Here is a 14420-nt window from a genome sequence, read left to right as displayed (position 1 = left end):
CCTGGTGTGTTGTATTCTTGTTTTTATGCATTCCTTTGAAAGTTGAAAGTTCCCTCATTGAAAATTGATTGACACGCTTAACTCTTTGACTCCTGACATAATAATCGATTTTTCATTATTTATTTCGTTTCTTTTAAGAACTTTGACTTCAGCTGAAAGTAAGTCGGATTTTCCTTTCAGGAGCAAATGTGAAACGCTTTATCGATTTTCGGTTGAACAAACCACTTAAGTATTTCGTGTACGTAGTAATTTAGGACTTTTTTTAGAAGCGACGCGATTTTGTTGATTTGTCAGAAGCTCTATCTTGATTTTGTGCTGTTATGTCCAACGCCGCTGGTTCCTAATTATGTTGTCCTTGGTCGCGGCCTGCTAAAAACAAGACCTAGCTTGTAGTATGTGGATATATTGTTTGGAAAGTTATCACCTGATTTCTATCAACAAATTTGAGTGTACTGAGTTTATGGGTGTATATGATATCGTGAACCTATTGCGGGATAGAATTAACTGGGCTGGTTAATGATAAAGAAGTCAAATTAATGCAAAGGACGATATTAACACCCTTTTCAATTAGATGAACGCATCAAAGCAATGTTCAGTCCTTATAGCAATCGAATAATATTCTTGAAATATGTAACATAATATATTGTGACGTTGTCCCTCGGGCATATTATTTAAATGAAACCAGGCGATATCTTCCCTCTTGAGTAAAGAAGTCTTTGACCAATTACAGATAGTTGGGACATTCACTGATTTGTTTATTTGTTTTTAGGACTGCGGAGAGACGTTTAAAAGCTCCACATGAAATCCTGGCGTTGGGCGTGGGTGCCCGGCCCGTGGACGACTTTATTAGTACAAGTAGTAGTAGCAGCAGCTTTCAAGGAAACTCCGACGACACGGTGAGTAATGGACAAGTAATTGTGCGCATAATGAATTGTTAAGGCTTGTGGGGAGTTCATTTTCCTTTTGTTTATTTTTCGTGTTCCTTGTCTTGCATTTGCCATGGGTGATTTCGAGAATAACAATTTTCTTCAAGGCTAATCGGCACTTTGACCTCTGTTTGACAAAAGAAAGTTGGAAAGTAATCATTTGCAGTAGTTGATATGCGTAATATAACAAGCAATTTTACTAGACGATTTTTATCCTATAATTTGTTATAGTGAAAGTTCTGGAATGCTTTGAAAAAAAGTTCGGAAAAATACTCATTCCTAACGATGTTGAAATGTTGCTTAAGGGTTCTGCTAAGAAATGGTCCAGGTGCGATAAAAAAGAAATAGAAAAAATCACTATATTTTGATTGGCCAAAACACAGTCAACAACAAGGCAGGTGGAATAAACGATAAAAAACCATTAAGATAGTAATTCCAGTAGTCGTTCGTAACCTATCCCTGTGACCTCAAGAAGCAATGAGCCCAATGAACCGACTATTTGTTTGACTAAAAACCTTATTGCGGTTCTTGCAAAACTAGGATTTCGATATTCCTTTAAAAAATAAAGTAGCTCCGGTTTTATATTATTTGATAATAACAAATTTATCTCAAACGTGATCTAAGCTATGTTGTTTGGCTCTGATTGACGAGCGTAACAACACCAGGTATCAACGGGAATTCCGAATGCAGGAAAAAAGCAGCATTCTATGAATAGCCCATGCAATGCAAGAGGCTCTCCAAACAACTTTAAGAGCTCGTGCAGAACTTCATGGATTTCTTAAGCTTTCCTCCACCTCTTGGCATGGGAATCAGTCGTCGGTTCTTAACATATAATTTGATTATGCGTAGATAAACAGGTGTCGCTTCCGTGCATGGTACAGTCAGCAATGGAGTTGTCGCTAATTTTTAAAATGTAACCTACCCACTGCCTCCTCCTAATAAACATGAATACCGGTACCTAACCCGTATGCCAACACAGTTTTTCATTCGAGATTGTGTCGAGCAAGAGAATATCGATGGCATGGCGGAGATAAGTGGCCTAGGAGGCATGGAACTTTCAAGTAATTTTGGCGGTTGGGTACAGTGTGCTGCACCAATTCAACAGCACACAAGGAACGTTAACACGGAACAACTATTCTTTTTCCAAATCCGACATCAGTTGGCCAAGGTTAATGACTCGATGAGAGAGCAAACAGATGCCGTTAACCTAGTTGAGAAGAAATAGTATCAGCGACAAAAATTAGCCTTATCGAACCCCGTTCTGTATTTAAATTTTTTCCAAAATTTTACCTTGATGCAGCAAACAACATTTTGTGCTATCATATGTCACTCTGCCCTGTAGGCTGGAGTTTAAGGACACACTTAAAGTTTTTCTTCCTTTTTATAAAAGGCGACCAACTTGTAGATGGGATACAAATTTGTAGACCTGCAACCTGCAAATTTCGAAACTTTACTGCTACCGAAACGATGAAAACGGGAGTCTACGTGTTGGGTCCACCACTTCCCTCAGATTTGCAGAGCTTGGACCCGGCAAGTTCAACGTCGCCCGCATGTATGATCTGCTTGCCGCGCAACACTAGCGGAGCTACGTTGCTGACAAATACACTAAGTGAACCGGCTGACAATATCGATGACGTTTGGGAACCTATCCAAAAAACAGGCATCATAAGATCAGGCTTACTGTGGAATGGTGGAAGTAGGTCAATGAAAGGTGCAACGGTTAAAATCTCTGTGGATCGCTGAAAGTGATGAGGGATCAAAGCATTCAAACGTTGTAAGTCACTTACTTATTGATGCACCTGCAGTTACTGCAGATCTGCTTCATCTACTCACTAATAATCTTGGGAATACGAGATTTTTCACAGGACATAGTAGGAGATGATTATTAAGATTCCAAAGAAGGGCCGGCATCTTGAGTGTGATAATTGGAGTGATATTTGCGTGTTTCCTGCCATTGCAAAGATAATAGTTAAAATACTTTTGAAACACATTAAGGAACATCTCGAACGCTTGATCAACAGAGAACAGGCTCGTTCCTGCTCGGGATGCTCCTACGTTGACCACATCAACACCCTATGGACCATTTTGGAATAGTCCGCGGAGTTTAGATCCTCGCTTCACTTGCTCTTCATCAATTGCGAGAACACTTTTGAGCGGTCACAAAGAATGAATCTCGCATGCTCTACGCAGAGGGCGCAGTTCGGAAATGCTCATAGCTATCATCAGAGTGTTATATGATAGCGCAAAATATCACGTACTGAACTTTGGTAACATTTCAAACGAATTTAAGTGGAAAAGCGGTTCAATAGACTATGACATCTTTCCCCAACCAAGTCGACTACACTGAAGATATCTGTTTGCACTTCACCGGAACATGTGCCTTAATCAAGTGCAAGTAGATTGGAACAACAAAACCAAGGTTTCCAATCTGACGTGTCATCGCACTCTCCCCATCTGTATCAATGGGCACAGCATTGAAGGCGTTGATCAGTTTGTATAGGTAGGAAGTGCGGTCTATTAAGGCATCGAACTGGATGTCGCCCGACGCATTAACCGCGCTAAACCCGTTTTGCAGTTACCTCAACACCAAGATCAAGTTAAGATTGTTCTGTGTTGTTGTTCTTTCTAGTAAAATATGGAAGGTGTAGTTGACAACATTTTGCCAAGGCCTATGACTTGTTGAAAGAGCAAACGGATGTCATCCCCGTAACCGAGGCGATTCAGGAAATATGCTATGTACAACTGGTAAGATGAAACCTTGTTGGACTCTGCTTGTCATTCTGCTATTATTACTTTCTCTGAAATGTACTTCATGCGCAGAATATTTCAGATACACTCCAAATTAAGACTGTCGACAGCCTTTTCGAAATTTATAAAGAGCAGAGGGGATTTGAACTTCTCACATTGCTTCAAAATTATCAGTCGCTTGCTCATGTGATCAGTGCAGAAAGATAATGAGCAGAGAACAGCATATACTCTATCTTCTTGTTTAGAATATGAGGTATCTTAAGCCCACATATACTTGATATTGGACCAGACCATTTTGATAGCAATAGTTCTCACGTTTTATTGTTCCCGGATCCCTCGTTTGGAAAAACCATTAGTCGTCGTTTTTCTATTCTCTGTCGATCAAACTCTCAAGGCGTTGTTTGGGGCGTTTCAGGATTATTTTGGCTCTTTGCGACTAAGAGGCATGCAAATGCATGCAAATTATTGCATTCAAGGCGAGTGCCCTTTTTCGGAATCTTACGCGATCTTCCCCATCTTACACTCACTACGAAAGATGAGGGACCCCCAAGATTTATGGATGAGTGAATCAAGCAACCCAGTGGAAAGAGCAGGTATTAACGTGGTCAATGCAGATGGAACCAAAATGGAAACCTTCTGTCAATCAAGATTTCGAGGAGCTCCTTGCTGTGCTTCAATATAATTTTAACTATTGTCTTTAAAATGCAGCAAGAATGCAAATACGCGTTCGATTTCTGCACTGAAGTCAAGTTTTTCAGAATCTTGAACTTCATTCCATTCTTCTACCCATTGGAAAAATCTCGGAATTTAAGGACATGCAGACGAATGGATATAGCAACTCTGCCGAGACTGCATGAGTTGCAAAGTAAGGCTGAGTTGGGAGAGCATCAACTCCAACGCGCTTACTTCAGTTGAATGCACTGGCCCGGTATGACTTCATTCTTGTTTTGTAAGCAGTCCTTATCTGTAAACTGTGGTGATAGCTTCATTCACAAGTTATGAGACTTCATCAGATGATATACGGCTGAGACCATCCAAAGACTTAAAGCTATCTGGGTGTTCTTTCGTTTCATTATTTCATTATTTTGGGTAGCTTGTGCCTCCTTGACAAACATAATAATAAATTTCTTTTTATCAAGGTGAACCCGACGCTACACATAAGCACATCGTAGTCGTTCCCACTTGCGGCGAAAATAAGAACCCTTAGATGCACTTTCACTTTCGGAACTAACCAACAATAGGGCTTGCATGAGGGAAAAGACCTATTCATGGTGCCTGTATCCGGCTAAAAAGACAGTAGACTTAGAATTATGACGTACTGGTGAAAGGATTTGCTGGAAGAAGGAATGCAAACGGTTTGTACGGAAATTTCAAGAAACATAAATTAGGATCCGCTTTCAAGTTACGAAAAAAATTCGAGCATTCCAGCTTAAAACTATATTTAGCAGGGGCGCAGAGGGGAATTTTATTGGAGGCCAAAGAGCCGAGTGTAGATGGAATACTTGGGGACTGACCAAGCTTTATAAGATCTGAAACGCTATTTTGACTGACTAGACTATGCCCGAAAGTTGACGCATACCATATCATACTGGGGATCTATCGAGAGACACAGCAGTTGTCTACAAGTTACAAAGTGCTATCAAAAATAATCAAAAGTAAGTACGAATTTGTCTCATAAAATATTGTAAGCAAAAATGAAGGAGGCTTTCAATCTGGAAAGTCAAAGATCGATCTGATATTGAGAGAATTGTATTGAGAATTGCTAAGAATATTATGTTGATATCCGTCAAATTTTTACTTTTTTTACCTGAAATGATCGCTCGGCTCTGTATATAATAATCTTTGAATTTGAATTCCGGCAAAGCTGGTTGGACCTATCAGAATGACATGGGATTAGTCGAACACTCAAGAAAAATGCAACACCAGCTATCAAGATGCTTGGAATGTCAAACCAAAATTATTCGCTCTAAAATATATAATCCGAAAGTTGCCAGTGGATCTAAATAGCATGCCTAAGCGGATGATATAAATACCCTCGCACTATCGAGTTATAACGTGAAATGAAGTTTGTCTGATAAAAAATGAAGAGAGATACAAAATGAGTGCCGCTTACATTTCATGCTTCGAAGCAGTTTTTCTGTTTGCATCTAAATGACTCAAGGGGCTGCTGCAAAATGCATTTAAAAGCCGAAACAATTCGTTAGCAAGTGGGTGAATCGTTTCAAAGAAGTGGAAAATGTCGACCACTTCCCAGATCGTAATGTCGAAAAAATCGAAATTGTTAAAGAAAGGTTTGCTCACGAGTAACTTGAAATTTAGAAGTACTTCAGAAAAGCCGATGCTGAGAAGAAAACATATCCAAAAACATCTTCATTGTACAAGAGATCATTTGGACCGTTATTAGGAATCACCTTCTTGAGCCTTTCCAGACAACACTAAGAAAATAGAGAAAGTCTACGAGCAAATTTGATTGTCGACTGCGAAAAGGTGTTACGGGAAGAAAAGTGAGGACTGGATTCTTCAAGAGGACAACGACCCAAAACATTGGAGCAAGGCTTCGTACCTGTGAACGGAGCAAAATGGGGCCGTAACTTTGAATTGGCAGTCTCAGCCACCGGATATTAATCCAATCGAAAACGTTTCGTGCCAAATCAAGGTGAGGCTTTGAAAAACCAACCCCGCAATTTAACGAATTCGCAAACTTTTGAGGTTGTTTTCAGGTAAATAACCAAAAAATCTAATGGAAAGTGCGCCTCAAGAGCGCAATGATACGCTATGCAGAAATTTTCGTATTAGATATCTTGATTTTCTTACAACATCAGAAAAATTAAAGAGTGAGAAAAGGTGAGAACACTCAGTGGACAACCCAAATTACGTTGTGAAATTGGTATATGCAGTGGCAAGGTGTGGACCTGCTCTGAAATTTGGGACTTCGAAATTCACTCAAAGCCTTCCCTAGTTGCGTAAGAGGCAAATTGCAAAATTTGAAACTATCCCAACCGAAATATCAGCACCACCAAGATAGATGGTTTCTGAAATAATGGAAGCGAGAGTCCAGAAAATCCCCGTTTTCTCCAACTAGAGCGGGAATTCCAACGATATAATGTAGACATTCTGGGCCTAAGCGGATCAAAATGGTGGAACTCTGGAGAGTACTCCTCTCCCTTTTGCGACAATGTGCTTCTGTACTCTACAAATTTAAGTGGGGACAAACGCGAATCCGGTGTCGGGTTGCTTTTGACGGCTACTGCAAAACTCGCTCTCTTCATATAGGGGCCGGTTTCTGACAGACTTTTCACAGCAAGATTCTGGTCTAGATTAAGAATCATCACAATTATACAATGTCGCCCGCAAACGGAGACCTCCGATATAGTGGAGAGGAATAATTTCTACAAATAATTACGCGCAAGGGAGGCTTCTTAAAGGTGACATTTTGATCCTGTTAGGTTATCTGAAAGCCAAAGTGGGCTCTGACAATACCTTGCTTGGACATATGATGAGGAGACCTAGTTTTGGCGCCCACAATGATAATGGTGCGAGGATCGTGGATTTCTGCAACTTCCACCGCTCTATCATTGATGGCACATTGTTTGAGTACAGAGCCTGCCATAAAGTCAGTTGGGTTTCAAACCAACACCACACGAGTAATCAGGTAGACCACTTCGCGATCAATATAAAATTTAAGAGTTGTTTCATGGATGAGGAGAGGTCATCCTCGAAGGGGATCACCCTTTTATGGTCGCTTACGTTCGCCTTTGTGTTGCGTCCAGCATACGTCTCCGGGCTGCGGAGCTATGACGCCTAAATTACTAATCGATCGCTTGTATGATCCAACTGTTGCTCCACAGTGAAGTAATTATCTTGCTGATAGGACGGCAGTAATGCTGACTACCCGCCTGAGCATATCGGTGATCATTGAGGCGAAGCGGCGTCATAACATCTAGCTGACTGGGGATCAACGGAAGGCTTTATTGACCACTGCGAGTGATGATGGACGTGATGTGCTCGAACTCCGAGACGGTGTGAAATCCCGAGAAGTTCAGCATAGTGTACGCCGTAACAAGAAAAAATCTACAATTGCGTTGATCAGGGGAGCGGAAGATGCCGCAGAGCGTAATGATCTATAAGGTTTGATCGACGGAAAGCAGGCCGGTTTTCTGCATTGACCACATTCACACCCTACGTATCATTTTGGAACAGTGCGTGGAGTTTATATCTTCAATCCGCCTGCTCTTCATTGATTTTGAGATAGCTTTCGATAGCTTGATCAGGGAGTGTATATGGAGTGTTCTACGGAGGAGGAGCATTCGGGAGAAACTAACAGCTGTTGTCAGTGCTTGCTGTTGATCGGGATCTTGGGACGGTGTGTAGAAATATACAATGTGCCGTTGATTTGATTTGCTGATTTGCTCAGGCATGGATTTTCAGTTAATCCAAATAAAACCACATATTATTTACAAAAAGGGGAAAAATCGATGGACTTTGCCTCCCAGGGATGAAAGGTACAATCTTTCGACTCTCCGAAGAAGTGAAATATATTGGACTCACTCTAGATAAAAACGCTTTTTTGGAGCAAACATCTACTGGTAAAGTTGAAACGAACTCTCACAGCCAATGGGCTTTGCAGAAGGACCTTTGCTTAACATGGTATCATAGGCCTCATGTGGTAATGTAATGATATACGTTGCAATTGTTAAGCCGATGCTCCCTTCTGAATCCGTAGTGTGGTGGGTTAAGGTGAGACAAAAATGCACTACAAAGAACTGTGTGTCTGGGTATTACTGATGCCGGTGATTCTAAATGCGTTGCTCAATTTGCAACCGCTGGATATATTTATTCAAAGTACTGCAATAAGAGCACAACTGGCAGAACCAAACCCAGTTCCTACAATGCTCTCTGATTCTCGGGTCCCTATAAATCTTTTTCTTGGAGATATGAACTGAGAGAACTGAGAGAACTAGGAAGTATCAGAAGAATGCGTGACGGGACATAAGGAAGTCCTCCACACCGTCGGTTCAGAAACAGAACAGGGTTCTGGAGCCGGATTCTACCTCTCGAATAAAAACGATAAATTCTTCGGGCCAATATCAAATGGTTTTTCTGGCTGAAATATATGCAATCCTACAGGCGGGGATTGACGAGCCGTTGAAAAGCAGGCACACTGCAATCTACAGTGGTTGCTAGGCTGTATTAACATCGTTAAGCATTCTATTTATGTTCTCGAAAATCCATCAGGAATGTAGAAGCACATTGACCTCTATCTCTGGATGCAATACGGTGGAATGATTCTAGGCACCTGACCACTGGGTTGTAAAAGGAAATGACTCTCGGATGCCTTGACAAACGAGGGTTCGAGTAGCAGTATCAGTAGCATTGGCTAAGCTGTCCTTATAAATTGGGAACAAACGTCCCATAATGATAGGTGGCGGAGCCACTCTTAAAATTTTTCTGTCAGAACATGCATATCGCAAATTTTATCCTGTCGCCTTGCAAGAGTATTGTAGGCATTCTAACAGGAGGATTTTGAGGTATGAAGCGCATTTTGTTACCGCTATTATTTCTTCTTGTTATCGGTGACTTTCTATATGCTAGCTTGTCCAGCAGAAGCGGTGGAATTCAATGAACTATGACATCGTTCCTCAAACACCTCGACTGTGGGGATGACGTCTGTTTGCTCTCTCACAGGGTCATAGACCTTGGTGAAATGGCAAGAGACAGGTAGAGTTGAACTGAAAATAAACACCAACAAAGCCAAGGTCCTCAGTCTGATGGGTTATCGCACTCTCCCTATCTGCACTAATGGGCAGAGTATCGAAGGCGTCGATCAATTCGTATATCTAGGAGGCTTGGTTTCTGCCGACCGTGGCATCAAACTGGATGCCGGCCAAAGCATTAAGGGCGCTAGATTCGCTTTCGCTACCCTGTCTAAAATCAAGAAATATAGTTATCTCAACATCAAGATCAAGTTAAGACTGTTTTGTGGTAGTATTGAGTATGGAAGTAGCACATGGAAAATGACTCTCACTGTCACTCAAAAGCTGCAAGCCTTCAGCAACACCTATCTGCGCCGTGTCATCTGAGTACGCTGGCCTGACACTATCTGAAACGAAAAATTTGGTCTGCGCACACGTCTGACATTCATACGCACTGTAATCGGAAAGCGCAAGTGGCAGGGGACGGGTCAAACATTAAGGAGGGACGAGATTTACATTGTTGGCTACGTCATGCAGTGCAATTCCTTCTCCCAAGAGGGCCGACGAGTGGGTCTGCCCAAAGGTACTTGACACAAAAAAGTGGAAGAGGAGCGCGGACGTCTCGGGAAGTTAAAAGCGGAGCTAAACCGCATTTAAAGTAACCCCGAACGACTTTGCAATGTGGTTCATGGTTCATGTAAGAGTGGAGACGAGGTCTCCGGGAGGTTAAAGGTCGACGTCAGACTGTAGCGCCATAGAAGAACAAGATAATATGCTAATCGAAATGGATTAAAATCGAAGTAATTGAGTTAACTGTGATGTTTGTTATAGCAAGCATAGCAAAACGCCACGCACAGATTCAGTAAAATTCATAGTAAAAAAGTGAGCAAAGCGACTACTGGTTGAAAATGAAACATTTGTTTGTAGAGGAGAAGAATGTTCTAAAAAGCTGTTCGAATTGAAGTGATTCTCGTAATAGGATTGAGTAAGCATTCATTAGGGAACCGATGTCATTTCGTTCTTCTTGCCATAATGATGTAAATCACGGAAGGAGAACAAGGTATTACTCCCCTTTGGGGGATATTCCAAGATTGAGTGCAGAAGGAACAGATAAAATTCACGTGAAATACACAATTTTGACTTTCAATAACTTTGTTGATAACAATTGGATTTTTCACAAACTTTCTAAAATTGTGTATTACAAAATTACTTATGAGGGTACCAAATTTGTAATTCTAATATGAACTTAAGAGGGGTTTTAAGGTAAATTTCTAAAATACGGTAATATATTCTTATTAACTTTATTTAAGTAGATATCGAAACGAAATGTATTTTGAGACACAGATTTTGTACAGCTGCACCATCCAGGTTTTTTTCAGATTTTTCAGTTGGATAGGTTCTGAGAACAAAGCCTTCTACACTTATGGAGACCTTCACCAGTTTTAAGAAGCAATAATTGAAAACTTTCATTTGACCCATATGACCAAATTCTGTGAAAAAAAATTTACACCACTCTTTCACATGTATGGGAAGCCCCTCTGGAACTCAACAGAAAATGGCGCCACTCGCTGTATGTAAAGGGATCCATAGACCACATGTTCTCACCAAAATTTGGGACAATCGATTCAGCCGTTTCCTGTGTGACAGACACACAAACAGACAGTCAACCGGACAGACAGACAGTGAAACGAACCTTAAAATTAGCTTAACTAACATCAGCCGCTTCTTTGTTGGACCATGGCGAAAAGATGAAACTTTTAATCAACGCTCTGAGAGAAGTTTTTGAGATTTTCTATAAAAAGGCTCATGATACGAATAAGTTAAATACATTTGAGTGTGGAATCAGATGTTCATCTAAGGGAGTGAAGTAAGAACTGCACTAACCAACGCCAAAAGGAATTATTCGAAGACCTTCAAGTTTTGATTATGTGGATAATAATGATAGTGTCAAGGGAAATTGCACTACCTCCTAGTAGAATTATTGAGCCCCTTTAGTAGTATAAATACTACTAACTATAGTAAGCCGATCAAGCCCGTAACCGACAGGAATTTTAAAATGTTCTCTACCTCCAATTGTTTCAGAATGGTATGGGATATTAAGTATTCTTAAAGATGCCTTAACCGGAGCATCGCTGCCATCTGGGTTCGGGACGATGTTCGATTTCGTGTTCTTGCCAAAGGCCGAGGGAATGGGTTTGCCTGCATCCGATGTTTAGCGATAACGTTTTTTAGCGTTTACCTGATGCCTAACGCGACGATGCCAAGCTTTTGGCGCCGGCTTGATGCTCTGGAGGACGCCGTTTTGAACACGGAAGGACGAATCCTAGTAGGCGGTGATTTTAAAGCCATGGCCCTTGAATAGGGCATGCCTCAGTCAGACTCCAGAGGCAACGGATTCTGGAAATGGCAGCCAGAAGTAGTTTCAAACACCGGATCTACGCCAACGTTTCGCCGCCCAGGCTGTGAAGGAAGCCTTCCTGATATCACTTTTGCGTCGGAATCTCTGGCATCATCGGTGGATGGGTAGCGAGTCCTAGAAGACTTCTCGGCAAATGTTCACCAGTACGTCGCGTTCGAAGTGGTTGACGCTACTTGCCGGCGAGCACCAACGCGACGCTTTACCTGCCTGTGGAATGTCGCGAGGATGAACATCGGGAAGTCCGTCGAGGCTCTTGGAGCAGGCAGAGCCGCGCTGAAGGGCACTCCGGGGAGTGGTAGCGTCGCAGCTGACACCGTCGTAAATTCAGTGATGAATCTGATAACGACGGCGTGTGAGGCTTCCATGCCCCGGAGGGGCCCTAGGAGCGACAAGCCTTCTATGTACTGGTGGACGGCAGAAATTGCCGATATACGGAGGGAGTGTTATAAGGTCCGCAGTTTAGTACAACGTTTACATGCCAACGAGGAGGCATGCTTTCGGATTTAGAACATTATGGGGGTCGCAGATGCGGTTCATCGAGCCACAGAAGGCCGATCTCGACGCATAGTGCTCTTTGTAAGATGGACAGATATGCTAGACATATTAGAAAACTCATTCCACGTGCCAAGCTATTTCTTGCGGACATTAAGGGATTATCTGAAAGATCGCGCAGAGGAGCATGGAAATCACGTCGGGAGTATCATAGGGATCCATCCTAGGGCCGCACCTCTGGAACGCTTCCAACGATAGTCTGCTGAGACTCAATATGCCCAAAGAGTCGCGCCTAGTCGGTTTTTCAGACAACGTTGCAGCAGTTGTTGCCGGACGCACTGTTGAACAGACTCAAAGCAGACTTGGCATATTGACACGACGGGTAAGCGGATGGATAACTGCTCACGGTTTGAGCCTTGCGCTGGAAAAAACCGAAGTAGTCATAAAAGGAGAATTCCGACCCTGCGTCCCATAATGAGTTGACTATAGAGTCAAAACTAGTGTTAAATACCTTGGTTTAATGTTCGACTCGACGATGAGGACAGCAGCGCACTAAGTTCTGCTCTATGGTGCGGAGGTATGGGCTGATGCCCTTGACAAGGAGGTGCATCGTAACTACCTTGCTCAAGTGCAGAGACGGAGAGGTTTGCAAGTGGCGTCTGCTTATCGCACTGTCTCCGTACCGGCCGTGATGGTGACCGCAGGAGTGATCACCGTTGGCCTCTTTGCCAAGGAGCGCAAAGCTATCTACCGCCGTAAGGGCGTGAACTTAAGAGAGGTGGGTACCCGTGAAGAAAGCTAGCAGCTGGAATCGTGTTGCGCATTATGTTCGGACTCTTAGGCAGGTTTCGGAGACATACCCAACTTCCGCAGGTCATAATTTAACCCACAATGACAAGGGAGTACATGATATTAACCCTATTTTTAGTAAGCTTGGTATTCTATCAGCCATAAGCGCCATGAACTGTTCCATTCCTGATAAATTCGCCAAGTATAGTTCTATCATTCTTTATCGTCATATCTACAAACCCCTGGTTATGTGTAAAACAAAACCTTATTAAATTCGATTGTAAGGCTAGCAATCGAAAAGCCATAATAGACAATGAAATACTGCAAAACTGGGTGTTATCAGGCTATAATACACAGACCGTTTTTATTTTTTCAGTTGGCACCGCCATAATCAAGTACAGGGTGCGGCAGCATAACTTCTTTTTTAAAATGCGCGCCACTCAGTTAGTTGATGTCATCGCGGAGCGCTAGTGGTCTCGTTCAAGAGGGGATACTGTAAAGTTTTGTCCCGACACGGTTCAGTCGCCATCATGCGTTGGAATAGTGAGGAGCGTGCCTTTGCCGTTGAGGTTTACTTTTCAAGCGGATGTTCGGTTATTGCAACACAGCGTGCATTTCGGAATCGCTTTAATTTAGCCCCGTTGGCTCCCGTCCCAGACCGCAAATCAATTGTTACATGGGTCACTACATTCAGACAAACTGCAAGTGCGACAAAAGGAAGAACTGGAGTCCCTCGGCCCGTTAGATCACCTTAGAGCATTGAAGCAGTGAGAGCGTCAATGTTGCGATCGCCACGCCGTTCTGCGCGTAAATACGCATCTGCCCTTGGACTATCCGATCGTTCTGTGAGAAGAATTCTTCGTGATGATCTTCATTTTCATCCCTATAAGATGGCGATAGTGCAGGAACTTTCAGAACATGACTTCAATTCTCGGATGAACACGTGTGAGCTTCTTCTTGATGTCGTTCCCGAGGGTGCTATTGCTTTTTTTTAGCGATGAAGCCCATTTTCATTTGTGTGGGTCGGTTAACAAACAAAACATGCGTTACTGGGCTGACACCAACCCTCGAGAATTGCATCAAAAGCCTTTGCATTCACCCAAAGTCACAGTGTGGTGTGCAATTTCCTCAGCTGGAATTATTGATCCCTGGTTTTTTGAAAAAAATTAGGTTACAGTGACAGTGAATTCGGACCGGTATGTAACCATGCTACAGAATTTTTTTTTATACGGCTAGAAAATTTGGATTTGATGGACACTTGATTCCAACAAGACGGTGCAACAGCACACACTTCAAGAGCATCGACGGCTGTTTTGAGGGAACACTTTCCAGAGCGCCTTATCTCAATTAGAG

The 14420-nt window shown here is 42.4% G+C and overlaps 1 protein-coding gene across 2 annotated transcripts in view; it reads left to right on the top strand.

Moving 5' to 3' along the window:
- LOC119646189 overlaps positions 1–14420 on the top strand; it is a 124223-nt gene that overhangs the window by 54304 nt on the left and 55499 nt on the right. For both annotated transcript variants that reach the window (XM_038046573.1, XM_038046572.1), the window contains exon 4: positions 770–896. In XM_038046573.1, coding sequence (XP_037902501.1) covers positions 770–896 — 127 coding nt within the window. The remainder of the gene's footprint in view (positions 1–769; positions 897–14420) is intronic.

The sequence above is a fragment of the Hermetia illucens genome, chromosome 1 (assembly GCF_905115235.1).
Source record: "Hermetia illucens chromosome 1, iHerIll2.2.curated.20191125, whole genome shotgun sequence".
NCBI classification, from domain to species: Eukaryota; Metazoa; Arthropoda; class Insecta; order Diptera; family Stratiomyidae; genus Hermetia; species Hermetia illucens.
Note: the sequence above shows the minus strand (reverse complement) of the source record. Positions and strands in the feature narration are given on the sequence as shown.